The 25,730-nt window shown below is 39.9% G+C and overlaps 1 protein-coding gene across 5 annotated transcripts in view; it reads left to right on the plus strand.

Moving 5' to 3' along the window:
* Positions 1 to 773: 773 nt before the first annotated feature.
* ECI2 (enoyl-CoA delta isomerase 2) overlaps positions 774 to 25,730 on the plus strand; it is a 28,804-nt gene continuing 3,847 nt past the window's right edge. Inside the window, exons 1-8 of one of the 5 annotated variants that reach the window (XM_071736523.1) lie at positions 811 to 919; positions 13,838 to 14,024; positions 17,431 to 17,593; positions 18,861 to 18,959; positions 20,593 to 20,784; positions 21,448 to 21,517; positions 23,280 to 23,382; positions 24,961 to 25,081. In XM_071736523.1, coding sequence (XP_071592624.1) covers positions 17,471 to 17,593; positions 18,861 to 18,959; positions 20,593 to 20,784; positions 21,448 to 21,517; positions 23,280 to 23,382; positions 24,961 to 25,081 — 708 coding nt within the window. In that variant the 5' untranslated portion in view covers positions 811 to 919; positions 13,838 to 14,024; positions 17,431 to 17,470. Of the gene's footprint in view, positions 1,013 to 13,828; positions 14,025 to 17,430; positions 17,594 to 18,860; positions 18,960 to 20,592; positions 20,785 to 21,447; positions 21,518 to 23,279; positions 23,383 to 24,960; positions 25,082 to 25,730 lie in introns of those variants that run through there. The other 4 variants (XM_071736522.1, XM_071736520.1, XM_071736524.1 and 1 more) reach the window with 4 other exon arrangements.

The raw sequence follows: 25,730 nt of genomic DNA on the forward strand, positions 1-25,730 counted from the left end.
AAAAAGTTATGTTGGTGGCTGGGGTGTGGTCACGGAAGCACTATATAAGCAAAAGTTGCTGCGCAATAAACCAGAAGTCCGTTTATCAACCATATTGGTTGCACGCATTTTCTTTGCCGCTCCCGCAAAAATACAATCCCTATGCTAGAAAAAAAGTCAGCTACTTTTGATTTGACCAGAGCCACACATCACTGATGCAGCAGGAGGGGGAAAAAAAATTTTTTTTTAAAATTATGTACTGCAACCTGGTACTTGGAAACTGCAACCAAACCCCTCCCACCAGCCCAGGTTGCTCCAAGCCCCATCCAACCTGGCCTTGAACACTTCCAGGGAGGGGGCAGCCACAGCCTCCCTGGGCAACCTGTGCCAGTGTCTCACCCCCCTCACACTAAAGAATTTCTTCCTAATGTCTAACGTAAATCTACTCTCTTCTAGTTTAAAGCCTTTACCCCATGTCCCATCGCTACATGCCCTTGTCAAAAGCAACAACGCGATCTTTTTTACACGGCACTTTCGGTGGGGGCCGAGCAGAGTCCATGACTTTTGGCCAGGGCGGGGCCGCGCATACATTTCACGTCCCTTCATTTCCCGCCTGATCAGGCTGTTCCATTTCTACCCTTCGAAGCCCATTTTAGATGCCAGAGTTTCAGAGGGCTGCCCCACTGCTCCCAGCGATGGGATCTGGGACACCCCGACGGACCCTCCCACACCGCCGCCTCAGCCCTCCCAACACTCCCTCAGCGGCTCACGGCGAAGCCACCGCCCTCAACCCGCCCACCCTGTGGAGCTTCCACCTCTTTATCTGAGAGAGGGGCGGGCTTTGCCGTCTCCTCCTCCTCCCACTCCCCTCCCCTGTTATGGCGGCGCCGGCCCTGACCTTCGTCCGGAGGCTCTGCTGGCGGCCGCTCCGCGAAATGAGGTGAGCTCCGATCACCTCACACATCCCCGCACCGCGCACATCCCCGAGGAGGGACGGCTCCTCTCAGCTGCTGTCTCCGCGACGCCCGCCGGGGTGAGCAGGCGGCGGCGGGCTCCGGGCGGCCTTACCCAGCAGCCTTCCTCCTCCGGGGCTGCCCGGCGGGACCCTCATCTCATAGGGGCCGGGGGGAGGTCGGGTGCGGGCAGCGGAGGTGCTGGCGGAGGGGTGAGCGCCGTGGAACGGGGCGGGAGGGCCGGCGGCTGCCTCACTCCTGAGCAGCCCTCTCTCCCTGCAGCTTGGGCCCGGCGTGGAAACCAGGTGCTGCCCTAGCTGTGCCGCTTGATAGTCTGGGTTAACTCTCGCTGTGCGGACCATATATGGGGTTAATAAGCAGGATTTCGTCCCCAGGACCGGGGAGGTCACTGCTGGTTTAAAGTGGGGGCACTTCTAGCCCTCCCGCCCACCTTGCAAGTGTTTGGCCGTGGGAAACCTGCATTTGTTGCCTTCTTTCAGCAAGGCCTTTACTCTTCTGTTTCTGTCCGCTGAGGCAAATGTTTCACCACCAAAGAAATTGTTGGTTAGTCAGGGGGTAAGGCATCTGAAACCATCCTGAATTACAGAGAAGAATGTGGAATTCGGTGTTTTCTTGTGGCTTTCCTACTCTCCCCTCATCAGTCCCCCCCAAACCAAGCTTAAGTGCATGTCCAGCTAATTAAGGCCTAATGCTAAAATGACTGGCTTTCCAAAAGGTCTTGTAGTATCTCCTGCAGTGTGTTTTTATTGCCTATCTCTTTTAAACTCTCTCCAAACACAGCTGTCACAGGCAGCAATGGGTGCTGGGGCAGCTGTGCACCTTCAGTGTTACCTGGGCAGTGGGAAGCAGATAGGATGGAATGCCTTGTGGATAAGTGTAGAGTTGCAGGATTGACATTTTTATTGAAAGTTACTAAATTGGAAGTTCTACTGTAAAATTGCTTGTGTACAAGTAGGAATCACAAAGTCAATTTCCTCTTTGTATCAAAAATAAATTAATAAATACTCAAAGAAAACTAAGCATTTGGTGTGTTAAGTGTATTCAGTGAGCAAGGTTCTAAGTACAATAGTGAAGCAGGCATCATCGTACCAAGAAGGTGAACTGGATTGAAAAATTGTTAATTTTTTCTTAAGCTGTTGGTTTGTCCTTGCTTAGGTAGCCTTCTTGTTCTGGAATACTTCTTGCCTACAGTAAACTTGTTTTTACTACAGTGGCAGCTCTTCAGCTTGGGAGGCAGCAGTCTTACGGGTCTCAGTTCACTTCTCTCAAGGCTATTGAGCAGTGTCCCAAGTTTCTTCTTGGCTTTGCTGCAACATCTGAAAGTTCACAGCCCACCCACACAGCAGGAGCTCAGGTGCTCAAGTCCCAGCAAAATATGAATCTATAATTAATCAGTCAATGCAGCCCTTTTCTGTTTCTGTCTGGGAATTAATTGAACCTTCTTCCTGCATCACTTATTTTTCACTTGGTAGTGCAGTGTTACTCTTCGGATCTCTGACTGCAGAACTTACAGCTCTTTTCTGCTTTCTCTCCCACTAAGCCAGTCAGATGCAAAGTCCTGAGGGAAGGCCTGGAGAGGTTGTCTTTGCCCTGGAACTGTGCATGTTATGAGGAAACTTCTCTATTAGAGGTGGAAGAAAAACTGTTGGCTTGCAGCTGGGATATTATTTCTGCTTTCATTGAATGACTATGCAGTGGGGCCTTTCTCAGTGAGAAGCAGCTCAGTATTCCAGGTCATTACTCAAAAATACTTCTTTATCGCTGTTAATCCTCAATCAGCTGCATCACGGGGGTTTACTTGTATTTTTTACTTGTTCTTATTGTGTGAGGAGGATGGAAACAGTTTTCCACTGTTGCAGATAGGCAGTAACGTTTCCTGCATGTAGACATAGTTGCACCCAGGGTGCATATAAGCCTTGACTTGTGGAAAACCTCTTTGAGGCTACTGTCATCCTGGAGATGACCAGTAAGTTTGGTGTTACCCCTTCTTCTGTCTTTTTTTTTTTTTTTTCAGGTTTGGCCACAGGGAGTTAATTAGCTTGTAGTGGGACACGTCTGGTCCTTTCTCTCAGTCCTGTTCAGGTAGATGCAGTTGGATAAGGACAAAAAATGTAGTAGCTTTGTTCTGGTATTCCTATGCTGGCTGAGCAAAAGCGACACAGTTGCCTCTTCACTTCTCACCCACTTCCCACTGCCAGTCCCTATTTCTGTATTGCAGCAGCTGTTTTCTTTCCCTTTCCTGATGTCACCCCCAGTCAGCCCTGTTTGCAAGGAGGAGGACTGGATTTTTGCAGTGTTGGTCTCAAGTAGTATATCAGACTGTGTTCTTAAAAACCCTGTTTGCTAACACCCTGGAGTCTTCTGTGGGGCTGTACCAGAACCTCTTGCGCTAGCAGTAGAAGTTGCATTTATGACTGAAGCTTTTCCCCAGGTGTTCAGACTTGTCTGAGCTGGCCATGGTTTCACTCCTGATCTGAGGATCTGCATAGGCAGTGGATGGATGTCCTGCAGCCTCCTGAACCTCTACACAACTTCACCACCACCTGTTAGCAGTTGGGTGGGAGAGCATCTTGGCATGTTGACTGCAAAAGTGCAGCTACAGGGTTGTGTTTTATCTAGAGCACAAAACACATACCCTAACTCTACACCAGGGAGGCCTTGTGGATTATGCTTTTTACTCTCTGTTGCTTTCTTACATGTGGTCTTGTGTTTTGATTTGAGTCTCTTATGTCATGTCTCTCAGTACTGTGTCTTGGGCTGTTCTAGCTTGTCTTGCTCAGCTGTTTCCTATTTCCTGTCAGACAATGTTTTTTGGTTTGGTTTTTTTTTTTCCTGTGACAGGCTTCTTTTTATCAGCTCTCCTTGGTTTACTCTTTGATTATATAGGTCCTCTGCTCTGCTCCTCCTGCTTGAGATAATGATGTTTCTTTTCAAACTTCCATGTGGTAGCACAGAACTCTATTTCTGGTTGATGCTTGTGAGCCAAGTTGTCTTCACCAACCCATGACTAACTCTGAATGACAGATCATTACCTCCTGACGACCAGGAAAGCAATCAGAGCACAAAACTGTCTTGATTTTAAACCTCTTTTCAAGCATAGCTTTTTCTGTCTTGCTGCAGGTCAATCAGAAGCTTAGAGCTTGTCGTATTTTCCTTACCTTTTGGGTAGGTTTTTTATTTTATTTTACTTTTATTAAAATCACCTCTTTCCTTTCTTGAAACCTTGCCAGAATTGATGTTTGCAGTAACTTTTTGCAAAATATTGGTGAAATTAGCTCCACTCAGTATTGCAGCTGTAAGTTAACCTTCAGAGTCTTTCAGAAAGGGTTTTTGTACCACCAATGAATCTTAAATATCTTTTTCTTTAAGGGCTGGGATTCTGAAACAGCTGTTAGAGTAAACTCATCTTAAAACAGTCTTAAATACTGAGCCTAACTAGTCCATGGAAAATGGACAATTAAATCTCTTAATGGAAGACTTTTTCTGCAAAGGCCAGTGTTAATTGCATCAGTTGCTACATCTTGTTTGCACATATTGACTGATACAACATAAAAGACAAAAGGTAGTTGGGCAATGATTGAACAATTGTCCAGAAGAGCATCCTACTAGATTCATGTTCTTATTTAAAAGTTAAACTGTTTTGAACAGTAGTTAAACCCAGCAGTTAAAATCAACAAGATGAAATCCAGAGCAGCAAGCTCACTAAATGTACATAATTGAGCTGGATTTGACAGCTCGCGGCAAATACTAAGCCCAAGGTGTCTGGAACTCTTGAAAATGGATTGGCCTGGAACACAGATTTCTGTTGTAGTTAATTTGCTTTGAAGCACCTGTTCATTGGAATCAGCGTGACCTTGTCAGCTTTGTCTGCTTAAGTCAATGATCTGGTGGTTCTGTGTGGAGTTACAAAGAATTTGATCATGTTGAATGCAAATAAGGTGGTGGTTCCACTTGACATGAAGAACCACAGTTTGTTTCTGTCCTTGCCTTTTAAGATTCCTTCCCCATCAGAAGGTAGTTAGGAAATTCTCAAGGAAAATGTAAATACATTTTGAAATGTTTGGAGGTTGATTTTAAATTTAATACAGTGATAATTTTGTCCTTTGCCAGGGTAGAAGATGCTTATCTTTGGATTGTACCATTCTAAGAAACTACTTATGTCTCTCTTCCCTTGTACATCTCCCTCTGTGCATATTATGTTCTGTCTGCAGTTGCGATCTAGTGAAGACAGCAAACAAACTATACTTCATTCTTGCATAGCAGTCCTCATTAGAATAAAAATCAGTCTGTTTATTTCTAACAGCCTTTGGAACATTGCACGTATGAAGAAATGAGAAACACCTGAATGTCAGGAATTCAGAATTCATAGTGCAAAACATAACATTCTACCTGGGCTTGATGTTCAGGATTAATCCACTGTAATTAAACTTGTTTACAAGTAACTTTCATTTATAGTAATTCTGAAGTAAACCCCAGGAGTTTCACTGGTAGTTATCTTTGTTAGAGTGAGCATGTACAGAAGATTGAACCACTTATGTCAATTTTTTCCCCTCAGTTTACTGTTGTATTCAGCATAAGAATATTTGTGATTTTATTTTTTTTTTTCCCCCCAATTTCCTGATTGCTCTGTCTTAAAAGAGGAATTTAAACATTGATCAATGTGAAATAATCTGCTTTAAAACTATTATGTATGGATACTCAGTTCAAACTGGATATTTCTTTTATTCTGATTAATTAAAATGATTGAGCTTTTCTATTTTGATGAGCCCACTGATGACAGCATACATTTTTCAGGTTCCCCTGAAGTTCACTGTAATAAAATTTAGACTGTAGTCAGCAGACTCCAGAAAAAACTGAGATATTAAAAGTCTTGTTAAACCTTATTTTATTTCACAGGGAATCAGAAACCAGTGCCAAGGAATTCAGTACATGCTCCACCAGCATGTTCCACCAGAAAAGATGAAGCAAATGCTCTCTTGGAACGGGTTCTTGAAGGCTGCTTTTTTCCATCAAAACTCAGGCTTTAAGTCGCTGAATAGGTGGTGCTACTTGTTTGGTTTTGGAGTGCTCGGGCAGTGATTAACATGTAGCTATGTGAGAATTTGCCAGCATCTTGGTTTAAACTAATCCTGGCCATAGCCTTTTATCACTGAAAGCAAGGATAAGGCACTGGCTTCTAATGTTGACCTAAACACCTACAGAAAGTGTAACAGCAGTAGGTTGCAGTAAATTAAGCAAGTACAGATTTTGTTTGTGCTGAAATCCAGAGAGAACTTGTGTAATGTTTTGTTATGCTGCTCTTTGGTGTGTGTATGAAAGCTACCTCTCTTCTGACAGTGTGGAGTACTCCAAATGGCAATGTCTATGATCCAGTCACTGAATGAAGTCTGTTTTAATTGAAGATAAAATGGAAGTTATCACTGTGTTGGTTTAGAAATAAGCAAACGCAACTTTGCCCTCAGTGCTATCTGACCACATAGTTCATTGTAGCTTTTTGACTGTGGTAGTGCAAAACCATCTTTAAAACCAAACAGATTTTTAAAAAAACACCCCAAGCTTCCAGAACTTCCTCCTATCAGAATATCCTTTCACCTGTTTACTAAAATATGTTGTCTTTTATTGGCATCTGACTCCCCAGAAGGAAGGATTTGGGTTTTTTCCTTCTCTCATTTTTCCTTTTTTCCCCCTCTCACCGCCTCCCTTTTTTGCCTTTTTTAATTTTTTTTTTTTTTTTAATTATTTTGGAGAAGGAAGTAACACAAGATTTGTCCCCTGTAGGTCCTGATACAGTTTTTGGTATATCTTGTATTTTGTCTCTAGCTAGGATAGCTTGAAGATAAATGTCTTTCCTAGTGGCAGAGGGCATGTGCAGACCTTCCTGTCCCAGCCTGGTCTGTGCTTGTCTGAAAAATGGTAGCAGGGGAACCTTTGCTTTTAGAATTTGTTAGCTCATGGTGTACTTTGCTCTCTGAAGCACCTTTACTAATCCTAGGCAGTCAATAGTTTGGGGATTTTTTTTCCAAATTGATCTCTGTCATTGGACTTCTTGGTAACAAAAACTGGATGTGTACAGTCATCTCAGTACTGTTTTTGTCCTTGAATAGTGATTGACTTCCAGAGTGAGTATGTCAGATGAGAATTTAAACAGCCACAGTTCAATTGCAACTGTAGTCTACTGATTTTTTTGAGTGTCCTAGTGTGGGTCATTCCAATTCCTCCCCTGAAACAGACTCTGAAGGCTTTCAGATGAAGGCAAGAGCTGTAGCTTCAAAGTCTAATCTAGAAGTAAGCTGTTGAAGTTAGTGGACCACTTGTGTACTGCTTCAGGATAGCTAGCAGGTTAAATGTGTTTGGTTTTCACAGAATTACAGGTTGGAAGGGACCTCTGGAGATCACCTGGTCCAATCCCCCTGCTCAAGCAGGCCCAACTGGAGCTGGTTGTCTGGGGCCATGTCTGGACAGCTTTTTGATATCTAAGGATGGAGACACTTCCACCTCCCTGGGCAACCTGTGCTAGTTCTGAGTCACTCTCACAGTAAGAAAGGGTTTGCTCATGTTCAGGGGGAGCCTCCTGTGCTTCAGTTTGTGTCCATTGCCTCTTATCCAGTCAGTGGGCACCAAGAAGAGCCTGGTTCTTTCCTCTTTACACCCATGTGAGATGCTCCAGTTCTTTAAGCATCTTTGTGGCCCTTCACTAGAGTCTTTCTGGTATGTCCATGGCTCTCTTGTACTGGGGGACTCAGGACTGTAAACGGGTGGGTTCACTACTGCTGAGTGGAGGGGATTCCATTATCTGGAATGATTTCTTGAGGATTAGATTAATTGTGTATGGATTCTTTGCTGGCTCTTTGGCACTCCAAAAAAGTGGCTACTATTTTTGTAGTAAGCTGCTCTGGTAATATTTATTCTGAAAATAAGATATAAGAGGTATATAACTTGTAGAATGCACAATAGTTCTTGAATAATTTGATCCTTAGAAACCAACCATTAAAACAGGCTAACATTTTTATTTCAAATATGCTATCATTTTATAACATTATAAATATGCTTGTAAAATGCTTACTGCTTCAAATATATTAGTATTAACAAGCCTGTTCCTGAAACAAGAGACTCTTTCTGGTTGGCTTTGTGTTGTTTTTCTTAATTGTCAGTAAGATGCTGGATGAGTCACTTTTATTCTGGAGAGAAACTTCCAAGTTATTTGGGTTGTCAACCAATAGTTCTTCACAATCTTCTATAACAATAGCACAATCCAATGTGATTATACATCTTGCAGCCCCAGTAGTAACAGCACTATCCAGGGTGAGCTTCTGACCTCTGTCATGGGAGCTGCTGCTATGGGTGCAAACTTCTAAGTCCTACAGCTTAAACTTCTTCCAAGTTGTCTTGAAGCTCTTTGAAATGTGCAGATTTAATTTCTAAAAGTGACAAACCTCAGTGCTTTATTTCATAGGCATGACTTAGGGGGGAGTCACAAGCTCGGTTGTTCTCTGGTAAAATTAAGAGCAAAGCATATTGCAGGAGGGTATCTAAAATGACAGTTATCATTTGGAAAATGATAAAATATTTCAATAACATTTTTATTCATAGGGCAGCTGTAAATTTTGCTGTGACGGAACTGTATTTCATGTATGTGAGAACTTTAGATCTAAGCCCAAGTCATCACCAGATTATTATCAAGTAAATTGGCCTGGGTCTTTACAGGACACCTGTAACTTTTTCTTGTGTGAGTGCTGGAAGTAGTGCCAAAACCAAGAGCAGTGTACTGCGTTGTGTTTAGACCTAATTTGTTTAATTCCAAATTATTGGAGAGAATTCTGCATTTAGACAGGGTAAGACATTGGCAAATACTGCTTCATTGTTTCATAGTACAGTATGTTCTGTATTCTTTGTGTCCATCCCCAGTATATATAGGTGTCATGAATTCAGGAGAGAAAGCAAGCTTCAGACAAATACTTGGTGTTCATTCACTGCTTCATCTGAACTAGCAGGGGGGTATCTGTGGGTTTTCTAATGTGGATGGGGCTCCAGCAGCTGGTAGTGTTTTTGTGAAAAACCTACCTACCACAGCCAAAAAGCCATTAACATGGAAGTGTATGCTTTCTTGCTCACCATACAGTCAGGATTTGTTCCTAGAGGCCAAATAAAGATGGCTTTTTTCCATTCTCCATTAGCACAATATTATTCTGAGTCTTTGACTCTCTTGATAAAGTTTCCTTGGATAAGAATGCGTAAAGAACCTGTGTGAGTTTGTTACTCTCCAAATACTATAATAATCTTTGAGTGATTCTCAAAAAATATCACATGTATGACAGCTCTATTTTTTTTGTAAGATTCATGTTTGTAAATTTTGAATGTGTTTGGGAGGATATCTATAAGTCTTCCTGCATGGGTGGACTTCTTCATGGGTCTTCCTTCTTGGGTGGACTGAGGACGTAAAAGAGATTCTCTTATGCTTTACAAATTCACTGTGTCTACTTAACTGAAGTCTGCTGAAAATAGGAAGTTTTTGCAGAGATTTCAGGAGATTATCCCATTTTTCCCCCCAGAAGCTGTGATGAGAGCATATTAGCTGTACCTGTATAGAGCACAAAGAGCATCCTGTTTCAGATCTTGGTGAATAATGATCTAGATCTTGGATACTTAGCTATTCTTTAATATTGAAAAAAAAAAAATCAGGCACAGCTGAGCCTATTACACTAAACAACAGTGATTCAGTACTTCGATTTGCCAACAGACACATCATTATCTTCTAGCTTTTTACATGTCAAAACAGTGTAGGAACACTAAAAGCTGAAAACGATTTATACACCAAACTTGTTTTTAGGGAAACTATTGAAATGTTCTTACGTAAACAACAAACTAATTTGACTTTCTGTTATAGCAGCAGTTAGTGAATTGTCTATAGAGTATTTGCACTGATCTTCTAGATAGATACATTGGAAACAGCAGAACACTAGAAGTATTCCTAATATCTGAGAGCAATATGTTTTATTTACTCCACAGTAGCTGCGGTCTAATGGGCTACTGCCAGAGGCTGTGCTGGTACACCAGGAAAGTTATCTTGTTTTTAATGAAAACTGTGGGTCTGTCTACTGAGTCATCAACAACTCTGTTATTACCATGACAGATACAACTTTGCCAAGTGAATCAAATGCATTATTTTCTAGAGAGTAACCTTGGTGCTGATAACACTTTCTCAGGCTACCAGTTTTTGGTTGAAGAAGTGATGTACGTGATAGGTCTTTGCAGGGGCCTTGCTTTACCAAACAGAGCTGTGCATTAGTTCTTGCTGCATGAAGAAATAAAAGTGGAGTCTGGTAACTAAGCTGATGGTAACCTACTGCTAACTCTCTGTCACCTGCTAACTTGGATTACTACTAAGTTACTGCCACAGTGCATCTTAGTGGTAGCAGTGCAGGACTCAAACCAGCTGAGCCTGTGAACTTACGTGGGGAAAGTACAGACTGCTTTGCATGCAGTAGTTACTGCAGAACAGTTGCCTTCTGGATTATAAGGTATGAAAGTCACTGTCATGAAAAATTAGGGGGGTTGAGCTTAACTCAAAGGAGTAACTCAATTACTTAACTGTTTCCTTCTTTTGTAGCTTCTATATGTTGGAAAATATGCTAGTTACTGAAATTTGAACAGACAAAAATTGTTAGAGGCAGTCTCTTCTTCTCCATCATCTGAATGAAGACATAATTTCATTTGTCCGTGTTCTGAATTGTTTTACTTTTAACTAATGTCAGAGATTCTTTAAGGAGGTGCATGCAAATGAGGGGAAGTGGAAGCTTTCCCATGGGATAGTTGTGAAAGCAGATGCAGGCTTTTTCAAGATGTCATTTTATGTGTCAAATATGGTTACTCCACATTTCAGAGTATAAGAAACTTTACAGGACTAAAAATTAGCAGCTGAAGTAACTTAACTCTATTAATGTAAAAGCTGTCAATCTAAAGTTTCTTCAGTACGATATCCTGTTTGTATGAAGGTCAGTCTGTGCAACTTAGAGGGATACTGCTTTCCACCTAGAAGTCTGACAGGACATGGTAACAGACATTTATTTGACAGACACTCATGAGAAGCAAAGTAATTCTGCAGAGGGGAGGGGGCTGAGGAGAAGAAACAACCTGAGAGGAGTATATGACAAAGAAATAGTTCATATAGTCAAGTGATCTGAAGGTCTTTGGGAGAAGCCTGGAACATAGAGAGGATTGCTTTGCTTCTGCAGCCGGAAGGATCTCTGCCCAAGTCTTCTGTATGAATCAATTATCCCATCCTCCCCATATACCTGTCCTTTTTTTACCCTCCAGCAGCAAAGCAGGAATGATTGCTCCAGATTGTTAGCTGCATCTTCTTTTCTCTTCTTAGCTCTAGGTAGCTTGTATGGAGAGAGAAACTGGAGGACTGAGCAGAAATTTGACATTAACCCCATCTACCTTCAGGTGCACAGGAAAAATGCTTGTATTGGTGTGTTAGTTCTCTGGTGTGTGAACATTTATGAATCCTTAATGCTGTGCTATTGTGTAGGTAAATATCTGTTTGGATTTAGTAGTAAATAACCAACAGCACGATAAATGGTGGTTTTGGCAACTGGTAGTGATTTCTGTGTTAGCAGAATGGACAGTAGCTTCTCACTCAGCAAAATAAAGTGAAATACAACTGTAAATTTGCTGTGTGCAGAAAATGCTGCAAGTGAATCTGGAAAACAGTAATGTTATTTTCCTAATTACAGAAAAAGCTATGAAATGCTGCTAATGCTTTACTTGTTGTCATAATTGGAGTATCAGCCTTTTTCAACCTTCTTTTTAGGGATTCTGATGTGAAGTCTAGGGAGGTAAAATAAAGAGAAGCTGGTGTCTTGAGTTGAATATCTTTTTCCAGATGGTCCAGTTACTTTTCTTACAGTTACAGTCTAAATACTGGTTTTTATTCCTCTCAAATGCCTCATTTCCTAACAGTTGCTATAGTTGCCTGTGGAGGCGACCTTCCCCACTCCTGCATCTCTTGATGTAGCTGAACTAATGATTAAGGGCTGCCATTCCATCTCCAGACTCCTTTCTTTCTCCTTCTTGAAGAAAGATTGGGATAATTTTGAGGGAGAATGAAAATGGGATAAGTGCTACTGAAGGAGTGGGACTGAAGCCTGAGATGCTGCTCAGGCATTCCATGAGCAGGAGCATTCCATGAATGGGTGTCAGGAGGCAAGAACCACCCTGGTCACCCTGCTGTGGTGTTGTGGTTTCTCTGCTTTGGCTGTGTGTGTCCCAACAGTAGGAGATGAGGCAGCAAGGAGGTCTCATTTGGTTGCTCCCCTGCTTGACTTCACAGCAGCCTCTCAGAACAGCAGCTGCTGGTGCTGGAGTAGACCTGGTGAAACACTCAGGACAAGTTTTGGGGTCCTGAACCTTGTAGCTGAGACTCTGGTGCCTCAGAAACAGTGGTGGCCTAGGCTGGCAACATGTGCTGACTTTTCTTTGCAGGGACTCTGGAGAGACCTGTTAATCAGAAACTCGGTTTAGTTACAAACACACACTTGGTACCTTGAGGTTTGGGGGAATTCATTGCTTTGTATCCTGACTGTCAGGGTTTAACACTGGCCTGGCAATTAAACCCAGTAACAGGTGCTCTCTAAGATATAGATGGGCCAGGATAAAAGTGGTTTTCTGTCTTGTACTTTTGCTTTCAGCTTAGTCTCTTGTAAGTAGTTGAAAGCAAAAGTATAAGACAGAAAATCACCTTTATCTTGGCCCAAACCAGGACACTGACTGAAAATACCTGAACAGCCCATACAACTGCTGCTCCAGTAGCACCAGCAAAACAGTATTTTGTTTAATTTTCTCCCATGATTGAAAGAACGTGAGTAGAAATATTGCCACTTTATGATGCTGTAGTACCAGGTCTGTGTGAAACAGCAAAGGGGCAGCTACTGCACTGCTCGGTGTTCTGTGTGAGGAACATGTGGAAAGAGCAGCACGGAGTCACACAGCACATTGCCATAGTCATCATGGCAAAGAAGAGATGGCACGTGTATTATCTGAAGTATCACACATGATGGGCAAAAGATACCCACATCTCCTATTAAACATATGTTCCAGGATTCATCTGAGAGACACTTTAATGTACTGCTTGCTTCTGTCTGACAACACTTCCTGTTCTTTTCCTTCCTTCTCTCCCTGAAGATAGTTACAATAATGTAAAATGAGCATTTTCCTGTTCTGTCAGGAGTTTTAAACCCACGTGTTTCTAGCACCACCTACTGCTTTTAATCCTAATAGTATTTTTAACTGCTTTTTGTCTGTGCTTTATTTCCTCAGGATCTACTAATGTTTAAGAGAAAACCATTTATTTAAGTAAATGGAAGATGGAGTTCAGGTATATCCATCCCTTTCTTTCACTGAGCATGTCTGATGTTTCCTGTGCAAAGAGATCTTTTTGATCTTCTGTGTAGTCTTAATGAGGAAACTGCTAAGTTGCTTTAAAAGTTAGGAAGTGAGCAGACACCATTGTGCAAAAAGTTGGCATTTTTAACTCTATGAAAGTTCTTATGTGAGTGACAGAACTGCACAGTAATGAGGGGCTTTGCAGTTTTTGTTAAGCAGTGAGAGACTACTTTCAGCCTAACAACTTTTAGAAATATTTTAAGAGCCTTATGGTTGAATATTTATCAGAATAAGAGACATTTATGTGAACAGGTAGAGTGAGCAGGGTAAACGATGGGTTTGCAAGATACCCGGCATGACTGAATTGGAAAAAAAAGATGTCCAAAGCAAGAATGGGAACAAAAAGATGTCCAAAGCAAGAAAATTAATATGATATTATTGTCAGCCTGGATTTTTCAAACTCAGGCAGTGATGCCCAGGGTTTATTTCTTTTTTTTCAGAGTGTACAGCTTGTGAAGTACCAAGTGAACGATCTTACAGGAGTGCATAGCCATTTGTCGTGGTGTCTGGCTGCTCTGCCAAGTTGTGACTCCTCTTGCCTCTCTCCTCTGGTGGGAGCTGGCTTTTTACAGCTGGGGGAGGTTGCTGGGCCCTCACCACCCTTCCGTGGGACCTGGTACAACAAAGGTAATTTGTAGCAGTGGGACAGTGGCAGCTGATTGTCTGCAGGGAACCTTTGCGAAGGAAGTAAAACAGCTTTGTTGCAGCATGTAGATGAGAAGGGGGATTACAGAGGGGGCTCTGATTACCTTTCCACGTTTTCTGTTTGAATTGAAACTGCAGGTTTGACACCAGTAGTATGTAGTTTATGTTCCAGGCTCCTCCGCCTGCCTTGTGGTTGTTTTGGCAAGGCTGCTAAAATGAGGTGTGGATTTGCTCAGTGATGGAATTGCAAGGGAACAACAGAGGAGGGAGTAAGTCCTCCCTGTAGTGGGTTACAGTAGCCTCTCCTGCTCCTTGGTCTTGGGGATTGTGGCAGGGTGTCACTTTGTGGTCCCAGAGATAGCAGTGTTGATGTGTGTGCTGACAGGTGACAAGTCGTCTTCTCTGCCTTCTTTATATGATCTGCTTGGAGTCAAGGAACTCTGCTCTGGCTATTTGTGTATCACTCTGAAGAACAAGGTCCTTACCAAGGTGGATAAAGTGAAATAACTTAATTTTTCCCTTGCATTTTCATCCTTTATTATTTTAATAGAGAAATAGTACCAGTCAGCTTTAGCATCTTGAGAACTGGTGCTCATCGCTGATGTTGAAGTCATCGGTATCATGCAGAGAACTGAGCTATAAGCAGAAAGGAAGAACTAAAGAAAAGAGGCATTTTTTATAACCAGGCTTTAGTTGCTTAGTTTACTATTATGAACTGGCAGGTAAGGAGGAAAAGAAGAATCAAAGATGGTGTATTTGAAGGGGATAGATGAGTCATTTTACCCAAACATTTTGAAGCTAAGAAGTAAAGCTAGGTGTAACCAGATAGCATGGGAAAGTAGCTCTGAGTCTGGACTTACTAAAAGATCATTCCACTTTTTCCTAGGCAGGCATGTTTTTTAGTCACATAACTGTTTTCTCTTCCTTCTCACTTGTCCACTTTGCATCCTTAACAACTTGTGACCTGCTAAATCCCCAAAACCCTTAACCATGAATATCTGTGCTGAAGGCATATATATACTTTCAGACCATCTGCTGTGCTGCTTCCCTCTCTCCAGTTGTCCATGCTCTTGGTCATTTATGGTCACTATCAAGCTGTGTATTAAAGAGATTGTTAAACCTGTTTATAGTACTTAAAGGATTGTGTTACCATAGTCATGTCCTGCTTGTCAGTCATGGTGTGAACCAAATTTTTTCTTTTTAAACATTGAATCATTTTCAGTGTAATCACTGCTTAGATAGACAAAATCTTTTACCAGATACATGAATCATCTTGGGAACAGTAGCACGCAAGTAGCTCCAATCGCGGCTGGAAAAACTGGAGGGGAGGGGAAAAAGCCCTAAACCAGAAGGGAGTGCTAGTTGTCTTCCTGCACTCTCATTTTCTTTTTCCTGAAAATGTGACTTTAAAAACATGCTTTTGAATAGGACCTGAAAGTGAATGTCATGTTCTGTGATTCCAGAACAAACTAAAGAAATGAAGTCGGTATCAAATCCATTTAGGTACATGTTTTCCTGGCAAAGTGCTTTTATTGATGCTGAAAGCTTTAGCTAAATAATGTCCCAGCTGGCTAAGGGATAAACTTATTAAATTGACAAAGTCTTTTGAACTCATCAGTTTACTTGAATGTTAGTTAAACTGGCAGATGGTTAACCCCCATTTGCCTGGGTGCACTGCTATGTTAGTAAAATCCTACATCTGATCAGTTTAAGTTAAAAGACCCTCTGTTCCTACAGCCCTTTTTGATAGCCTATTCCATTTTGTATTTTTCAGATAGATTTCTCTTTACTAGAATAACATTTTGATACAGGTTCTGAAGTTCTTTTTGGAAAATTTTCTGAGTATTACAGAAAATATTCTTTTGTCTGCCATTCAAATTCAATAGCACACACACCTCCAATAAAGACCAGAAGCTTGGACTTTGTTAATACAGAAGCTCTGTAGCTGGACATAAGTGATTGATCTTAATGGGCATTTTTATAAGACAACTAAAAACTTCTGGCTGTATACAATCAAAGAGGAATAAAATTGGACACAGTTGGAATTCTTTATGCTTCCTGCCTGTAAGTTTTAGATTTCCAACAGAATATAAATTTTATTTAAGAAATAAGATCAATGAGGATGCTTCTGAAATAAGCAGTGCTATTGAACTTATCTAAAATTCTCGTGTATAAAAAGACAATTTTCATGTTAGGAATGACTTTAAAATGATGATTCTGTCACTGAAACGTTAACAGATTAAATTAATGATTGAGCATTCTATCAGTCTGCATTTGAGATAATTATTAATTTTTCAAATGTGGATGGTTATGAAATCTATCATTTATGATGTTCTAACATGACAGCTATTTCTGTAAATTATAGTGGGGTAAGTTGGGATTTTTTTCTCTTTATACTAAAATAGAGAAGGAATGTTGATACATATACTACTAACATTTTAAAAATAATAAAAATATTTTAAATAAATTGTGATTTAGCCAAAGAAAGCTGAGACAACATGATTTTGCCCTACTGAAAAAAGCCAAAATTATTAGACTCTCTGGATTTTTATTCAAAACTTTGTTGAAGGAAACCTGCTTTCACAAAGTATTATAGGGTTGAGTTATGTTTCATTCTTTGGTGTGGAGTTTGGCTTTTTTTGGTTTTTTTGTTGTTTGTTGTTGTTAGTGTTTTGGGTTTTTTCATGGAATTACATTTTCTACTTTTTTTTCTGTTGAAAAGTTCTTCTCCCAGACTATTTTGACTTACTCTTATTTTAAGTGTCTACAGGCTCTTTTACAGACAGCACTTTTCCAAAGTATGTTTTGAAATAAGTCTTTGCTCATACTGCCCTGATTGGAGAACCAGGCTTTCAGTTCTAAGTGCTTCAAGATAGAACCACACAAACTTGAAAAGATCACAAAAAAACAGACAGGTTACATTCACCTTTTAATTCATGGACACATGAAGCTGTTCACATTTCATGCAGAGATTTAAACCACTAATACAAATGTCCTGTATTTCTTATGTTGTCATGGACAGAACCTGTAGGGTCTGATTTAATTCAGAAACAACAAATCATTAGTTTACCACTAGCACTGTTTAGTGGTCTATGCATGTTCACCTGGTGCATTACTGCATACTTTCTTTGTCATTTGGCAGTATTAAAACTATCACTTTACATACCTCTATAGGTTAATTATGTTGCAGCTAAAGAAAACTTTTAAAGCAACTTACTTGGAATTTGTAGTATCTTGTGTTTTGTTGCAATTTTTTTTTTTTTTAATGAGTGCAGGTATTTAATGTTTTACATTTACTTTAAATGTCTTCAAAAAGCTGCATATTTGTTTCTCCTCTAGCATTACAGAAAATCCAGCAATGGGATCTTTTCTTTCCACTCCCTAACAGGCAAGCACAAGCTGTTTGCATCCCAGCGACTCACCTGCATATGACTGCAGCCACCATGCAAGTCAGCCAGAAAGACTTTGAAAAGGCTCAAGAACAACTGAAGCTTTTGAAAAAGGATCCTGGGAATGAGGCTAAATTGAAGCTCTATGCTTTGTTTAAACAGGTAGGGTTGGCTTTGTTTCATAAGGGGCATTTGTTATCTGAGGGGATTGTTTAGTTAAAACAGGGATTGTTCAAACGTATTCTGTTTTAACAAGCTCTTCATTTCAAGTACTTGAAGCTCTTGAAATGCCAGCCCTTCAAACCCTGTCTGAATTCTGAGGGAATCCAAACTGATTTCATCCTGTAAATCATGCTTTCAATAAAAACCTGTACTGAAAGAAACAGAGCCAAACATATTAATGCAGCTCTGGAAAATCGGTTATATCTAGGAAAAAAGCATAAGCCACCTTTTTCCTCTTAAATGTCTTGTATCTACAGCCAGTCAGCTGGATCGATGATAAAATAGTGTTGAAATTTGTTTTCTGATTTGTGGGGGTTTTGTCTGTCTTTGTGTGGTGGTTGTGCTTTGTATTTGGTAAAGCATTTGTGGATGAAGATTGGCTGCAGGTTCAGTACAGGCTGTGGGTTGTTACATTGAGAAAGGCAATCAATTGCTACCTCAAATAAAAACTTAGATCTGGGTATTTTTGCCAATTAATAATAATGAGCTCATAAGTGCATGCTGTCTTTCTTGCTTCCCACTCAAAATATTTCTCTCTGATTGTGTACTTTTCAGGAAAACTACTCAGAATACTTCAGGATAGCTCGGACTTTGGCAGCTAAAGTGATATAACACCTTTGTTCATAGTAGGTCCAATTCTGAAATAAGGTCCAACTTAGAATCATAGAATCATTAAGGTTGGAAAAGACCTCTAAGATCAAGAAGTCCAGCTGTCAACCCAAAACCACAATTCCCAGTGAACCATGTCCCAGAGTGTCATGTCTGCACGTTTTTTGAACACCTTCACTTCCCTGGGCAGCCTGTTCCAATGCTTGACCACTCTTTCAGTAAAGAAATTTTTCCTAATATCCAATTTGAACCATTCTGTGCGGTGGTTTCTTCATTCACACAGCTTACGAGTCTTTACCTTTTAAAATATAAAATTTTCAGAATTTTTGAGGTAGGAGAACTTATGTGCATGCATTGTTTGGAAAGTAATGTCTTATAATTGCTCAGATCTGGAGAAAGAGCAGATACTGACAAGTTTGTAGTATGTCAACTGTCTGAATAATTCCTAGCCATCAGGTATTCTTTCTGTCAAGGTGAATTCTGTATCCTGATCAGACAAATATTCAACAAACAATTTAATGTTTCAACATCTTTTTCTACGAAGTCACCTGAACTTTAAACAAATGTTGAAATAAATTCTGTTTCACTCTCTTTCCAGGCTACTGAAGGTCCTTGCAATTCTCCAAAACCAGGTATGCTGGACTTTGTCAAGAAAGCCAAGTGGGATGTGTGGAATTCTCTTGGCAATTTGTCTCAGGTGATAGTACCAGTAATTTCACTTGGACACTTGATAGATTGCTCTGGCTTGAAGTGCTCTGATCTGTAACTGAATGGCTGATGTCTAAACATTACATGATAGCTGAGCAACTCTGCTTCAGATACCAAAATGTTTTGCACTGTATTCTACAGTCGTTTCACAGCTTTGAGGTTTGGGCTTACACTTTACTGTGTAAGTTCTCTGTAGTTCTACAGTATTGCTGGCAGCTTGTATCTGTGTAAGAGGTGTTATGTATATGGTGACTTGCAATAAAAATAGTGACTTTTGCACTTTGTATTCTGCTTTTCCCTTTAAGAAAGTGGGATTGGATTTCTCAATTTTTACAACACAGATCTGTGAATTGACCATACTGATAACTTTTAAAGTTATCATTTTAAGTTATCATTTTTAAGTTAGTCATTTTAAAGTGTTAGTGTCTTGTGCCATTAATTGAAAAACTAGAAAGAAGTAATGTATTGTCTTCATTCTTTCTCAGTATATCCTGACATTTTGAATACCTTTCATAACCTCTGAAGAAGTCTTCACTTCAAGTGAAGTGATCAGGGAGAATATAGATGTAAAGATACTTAAGTGTTCTTTTTTCATGCAAACTGTCTGAAGTCTGACATCACATGAAGCTACCACAGTGTCTTCAGTTACTACTAAGTGAAGGAAAAATAAGCTTTACTTATTTACTATTTATTTATATTCTTACTTACTGCAGCTGTGTTACTGCTGCATTAGGCCTGCTGTTCAGGAGTAGTTTTTGAGGTCAAAGATACTACTTTAATACAGATTTATTTTTTCTTTTCATTTTGCTTTTTTTAGAAGAAACATACTTGGATGTCATAAACATATATTCTAATCCTGCCTTTGGGGTTTTGGAAGAGTGTTTTGGTTTTGTTTTGGTTGGACTATTTGAGATGGCACTGAAGCTTTTAGGAACAGCCAAAAAACACTTACAGAAAAAAAAAAATCTGCTCTTGAAATAATAGCAGAAGAGGAAATAATTTCTTGTGCTAGAGATTATGGATTATAGACTTGTTCTTAGTATATTATCCTTTAAAGAAAACAGATTGTAACAACCAAGAACTTCCAATTCTTTTAAGTTACTAGGCTAGATTCTCCAGGCTTTTGCATGTCAGGTTCGTGCTAAATGAAAACCAGTGTCTTCAGAAATTATAACATGCCACAGACCTATTTCAGTACTTTTATTTTCAACAACATGTGTTCTAAAATAAAATCTTTTATTTTGTTGGAGAAATGTCCAGCTGGAAAGCAGAAACAAAGGATTCATAGAAATGTGTAGATGCTGGGATGAAGAGGTCTCTAGTAATTTTAGGAATGGATGAGGTCACTTCTCTAACAAAATAAATGTCATCATCCTGGCATCTATGCACTTTTATTTTACACATACAATGCTGCTGATTTCCAGCTGATTTTAAGCATGAGCTGTGGTGTTAACAGCATGTTCCCCTTCTCACCCTAATTAGAATACTAATTGAGATTTTTTTTGTCCTCTAGCACAGTCCCCTTGCTTTTTTCCCCCTGTAGATACCCATTTTATGAATAGCACAACAAACTGATTTGGATTTCAACGTTTGATCACTAAGTTTTTTTTTTTTCTTTACAGGATAATGCTAGACAGAAATATATTGAACTTGTCTCAAGTCTGGTCTCAGCAGAGTCTGCTGGCCATAAGAAAGATGCTTCTCCAGAAGAGATCAGTGATGGTCACTATGAAACAATCCTAGTTACCACTAAAAACAAGATGACAAAGATCATGTTTAACCGACCTGATAAGAAAAATGCCATCAACCATAAGGTAAAGACATTAGTTTGGGAGAATTCCTGGGTAAGCTAATTACATTTTTAAATCATAGAGCAGCTAGGGTTGGAAGGGACAGTAAAGGTAACCGGGTTTCAACCCCCCCCCTTGCACGGGCAGGAACACCTCCCACCAGACCATGTTGCTCAAGGCCCCATCCTGCCTGGCCTTGAACACTTCCAGGGAGGGAGCAGCCACAGCTGCTTTGGGCAACCTGTGCCAGTGTTTCACCAACCTCAGAGGAAAGAATTTCTTTCTAATATCTAACCTAAATATCCTCTCCAAGTTTGAAACCATTTCCCCTTGTCTTGTCATTACGCACTTGAGTAAAAAGCCCTACCCCAGCTTTCTCGTAGGCCCTCTTCAGATACTGGAAGGTTGCTATAAGTTCATGATGAATGATCTTTGAATCATAAAAAAAATCACGATTTTCAGGGTTGGAAGGGACCTTTAAGATCATCTAGTTCCAACCCCTCTGCTATGGGCAGAGACACCTCCCACTCGACCATTACTACAAGTTTAGTAGAAATAATTGAAGCGTGGTGGACTGAAAGGGACTGTAGTTAATCTGTCTCAAGTTCCTTGTTGTCACTGTGAATCTCCTTTTTACAATCTTAGGCAGCATCACATTTGTACTTTGTTGATTTTCCTCTTATGCAGATGTACAAAGAAATTATCCAAGCACTTGGGGAAGCTGGAAAAGATGATTCGACCATAGCAGTTATTACTGGTACCACACTTCATATGTCTCTATTAGATGTGTTTTATATTATGTCATAGTACAGTACTGACATGAACTATCTGCTTGTATTTGGACTAACACAGAACTGTGAAGAAATGCTTTCCTGTACTAGAGACCAAAGATTTGCCAAAGTGTTTTGGCAAAATTCTCTCAAGGTGGTGTCAAAATAGACATGGAATATTCATAAAGGTGTTATTACTTTTGAGTAGTTTATGTATCTGCTCCACAGCATCTTCATCACTGCTTTTCAAGTCGATTGGTATGGGCTTGGTCAATTTAATCTGCCTCTGTGATACACAAAACACAAGCCCTTCAAGTCCTGCACTGGAATGGCCAGTAGAAATTTTACACTGCATATTGATATATGATCATCAGAAAAAATGATATTTTATGTTGATTTTATTTTTCTGTGGCTGCTATAGGACAGGGTTGACCAGGCAAGCTGCAGCCTGCCCTAGATGTGTACATCCCACTCACCAGATGTGTGCAGCTGGGTAACAGCAGTGACATTGTGAAAGTGCAGCCCAAACTCATGCTGCCTGTGAGCTCTTGCTGCTCTTGGGCTATGTCATTTGGATTCTCTAGAGGACCTTTTGGTCCATCTCTAATGCTGACTGAATGGCACAGTAGCAAGGGCAGACAGAAGGGACAAAATGGCTGAGGGCAGGAGCTTACCTGTCTGGCCCATCCTTGTTGCAGATAGGTGTGGTGTTAGGAAATTAGCTTTGGCTGGCAACTAAGTAGTGTGGACTCAAGTTGAATATGGGCTTAAGCCCGTTTACTTACTTCTGAGGTATTTACATACATACTTTTTATCCATAGTCTTCCTTACCAGCACCAAAGATGCTGTATTTCCTTTCAGTAGTAACGATGAGGCACAACAACCCTTACAAAATGAAGATAGTTCAGACAACTGGAGTGTCTAACACATGTAAATAGCAAACACCTCTGTACAAACCTTTCTGTTCCATTTAAGTAGTTAGTTAAGAGCACTGCAGCATAAAGTACTGGATGTGCTGACCACTGAAAGGTCTTATCCTGTGAATGTCTTCATGCAATAAAGGATTATGTAGACAAATCATGCAAATCATTTAGACAAATCCTTGCTTTTTTCATGGTGCCTAGTCTGACTTATTCATTAACAGGTTATCTAATGCTTCTTGTAGAATCTGTCTTCCAGTATAGTGATTTCAATGCAGTGCTGTCAGTCTTATGCTTAAAATGGTGTCCTTTTTCTTTAGCTGGTCATAAAACCTGTGAAACTTGTACCACAGATTAAATAGGTTATTCTGTCTACTTTTGATTCCTTCATCAGTTTGAAGATGAATGAAGAGAGATACATAAACTAATGCTTCCATTTTCCTGTAAACTAAAAAAAAAAAAAAAATTCTCACTTTTTACTCTGTGAATGATTGTGAATGACAGAAAAAAAATAATCCTGAGTAAGTATGCAGGGAAAGAAAATATTTTTCCATATGACACCGTTGGAGAAAAAAAATTAATTTTTACCCCTTTACATCTTTCCAATTTAAAATCATTTGACTTTTTACCTATAGTTTTTCAGTGAATTTTCAGTCAAAACTTCTTTTTAAACCATAGGTATCCTTTAAGGTAGTGTGCATATTTTCAGGCAAACCTTGTAATTACTTAGTAATGTTAGACACTTAGGATGAAATTCTTTTGTAAATGTGATAAATGGAAGTTTATCTTACTCAAACCATTGGTGCTTTTATTCTTATGTTCTCTGCAGGAAATGGAGACTACTATTGTAGTGGAAATGATTTGAATAATTTTACTAACGTCCAACCCAGTGACATGGAGAAGATGGCTAAAGATGGAGCAGTGTTACTCAAGTAGAACATTTTGCTTTCATATATGCATAAGTTACTGTAATGGGTAAATATAATTTGCAGGCATTGTTAGAAAACACAAGGACCCAGTTATGCTTCAATACATCCACGTAGATGACTGTGGCTAAGAGGTCACCATGTACATATACACAAAGATTATGTGGAAGAAGTAGTATGAAGTGTATGAAATAAATGAGAAAGATTGTTTTTAAAGATTTATAATATTAGTGATGCTAAAGACTCAGTTTTATTTTTTAGTCCCCAAAGCATGTCCAGATACAATGACAGAAACATGAATTTGACTGGGTAGACTGTAAGTTGCAGTGAAGAATTCATGGGGTTTTTTATATCCAACAATTGTCTATGCTCGTGGCACATGCCAAAATATCTTTGCTGTCAGACTCCTTTGAATAGATACTGGGTGTAATGAACTTGTCCAAAATTGGCCAAAGATTCTGAGATCTTGGTTCCGTCTTTGTGTCTGAATCTACCTGTTATACTATTTTATTTTCTAAGGCCAAGGAGATCAGGGACATCATCTGGCACAGCAGCTAAAGTGTGGGTTTTGGGACAGAAAGCATGCTTGTTTCTTCCCTCTTTAAGCAGATTTTGTCTTCTTTTATTTCTCTGTGATTACATCTGAGAGATGCTTATAAGATGGATTGCTTCCTCAAGCACTTGCAATTGGTGGAAAATCTAAAATACACAGAAAAGCAAACCATGTTTTTTAGTTCTGTTGTAAAGACAAATCACAAGTAAATACTTAGTTTTGCTGCTTTTACTCAGGCAAGCTGTATGTGGATTTCAGTTGCCCCTAAGAAATGATAATGACACTGTCTAAATCTGCTGTGAAGATGTTATTCAGTGGATCTGGCAAGCATTCCAGCTTGCAGTTTTACATAGGGTTCTCAACACAATACGTAGTCTCGTGGGTGCTTAATGGTCTTTGTTGGTGTTACACAAGCATAGTGCTTCATTGCAACTGATAAGTGGGGTTCTCCAGATACTTAATTTTTCAACCTGTATTACTGTATTTTGAGAATGTGTTTTGCACTTCTTAAATGGAGAAGTAGCTGCCAAATGAAACCAAATATTAATTCTCTAGCCCGTCCAGAACGGCACCAGGGAATTCTGTGTTGTGGTAGCATCACGTTTTTGGTGCCTGCTGGGGATTCTCTGTGGAACAGAATGTGTGAAGGGAATGAATATCCCATGGGTGGAATTGAGATGGATGTACAGGCAGCTGGATAGACAGGACAGGAGACTGTTCTTGTTAGTGAGCTGTATTTGGTAACTATAGCAGAAGAGGGACAGCACTTTGATAACTGAATTTCAGAAGCTAGGAAATCTCTGCTGACTTGTACACGTTTTGATTCTTAGCTTGTAAGAAAGTTAAGGCATTTCAAATGGTTCTTATTTTCTTTGCCAGAATTCATTTGGGAAAGGGTCAAAAACATGCCACATAGAATTTGCCTCATGGTTTTTATTACACAGTATCTAATAATGTACTTTGAAAGTTATTAATATTTGATGAAAAGGACTAGGATCTGTCTCTTACGTCCTGTTTTTTCTCCTCTCTAGAGAGTTTGTGGGTCAGTTTATTGATTTTCCTAAACCACTGATTGCAGTGGTAAATGGCCCTGCTATTGGAATCTGTGTCACAGTCCTTGCATTGTGTGACATTGTCTATGCTTCTGACAGGGTAAGTACATTACGTAGCTGATCATAAGGCAATCTTTAAGCCTCTTTCTGAAGAAAATATTCTTTGGTTTAGGGTAATCTGACAGAAAAGAACACGGAAATGTAAAGGCTTTTTATATTGTATCCAGGAACGCCTATGTTAGTTACCAGCACAGGGGTGCATTAGCCAGAGGATAACACTGATGGAATTTCCCTGTTGTAGCTGTGGTTATCAGGTTACTGGCTCCAGTTTAGAAACACTTTACTTTGTCAGTATGTACAGTAAAGAGTAGATGATGTGAAGTGGTGGCTGTAAGGCCCCTTTCAGGTGTGGGAGGGGGAGCAAAAAGGTTATGGAACAGAAGTGCGGTAAACTGGCATTTTATCTCTGTTCCAAGACAGCTTTGGAAAAGATTTGGCTTATTTAGCTTAGAATTCCTTTTAAGGTAACTTGCCAAATACATAATCAAAATCTGTAGTAAGGCAAAGCACAGAATCCCATTACAGATGGCTTACTTTTTACTTTCTCTGTTTTTCCTTTGCATAAGGCTGTTAAACAGACAGAGAACTTAACCCAAAGTCTGAATTTATTTTAGGCAAGCTTCGGCTTGCAGAAGTGTCTATGATGGTACTTTGACTTCTGCTTCATAATTGTGTCAGATTTTTCTTCA

The sequence above is a fragment of the Heliangelus exortis genome, chromosome 2, assembly GCF_036169615.1.
Source record: "Heliangelus exortis chromosome 2, bHelExo1.hap1, whole genome shotgun sequence".
Taxonomy (NCBI): domain Eukaryota; kingdom Metazoa; phylum Chordata; class Aves; order Apodiformes; family Trochilidae; genus Heliangelus; species Heliangelus exortis.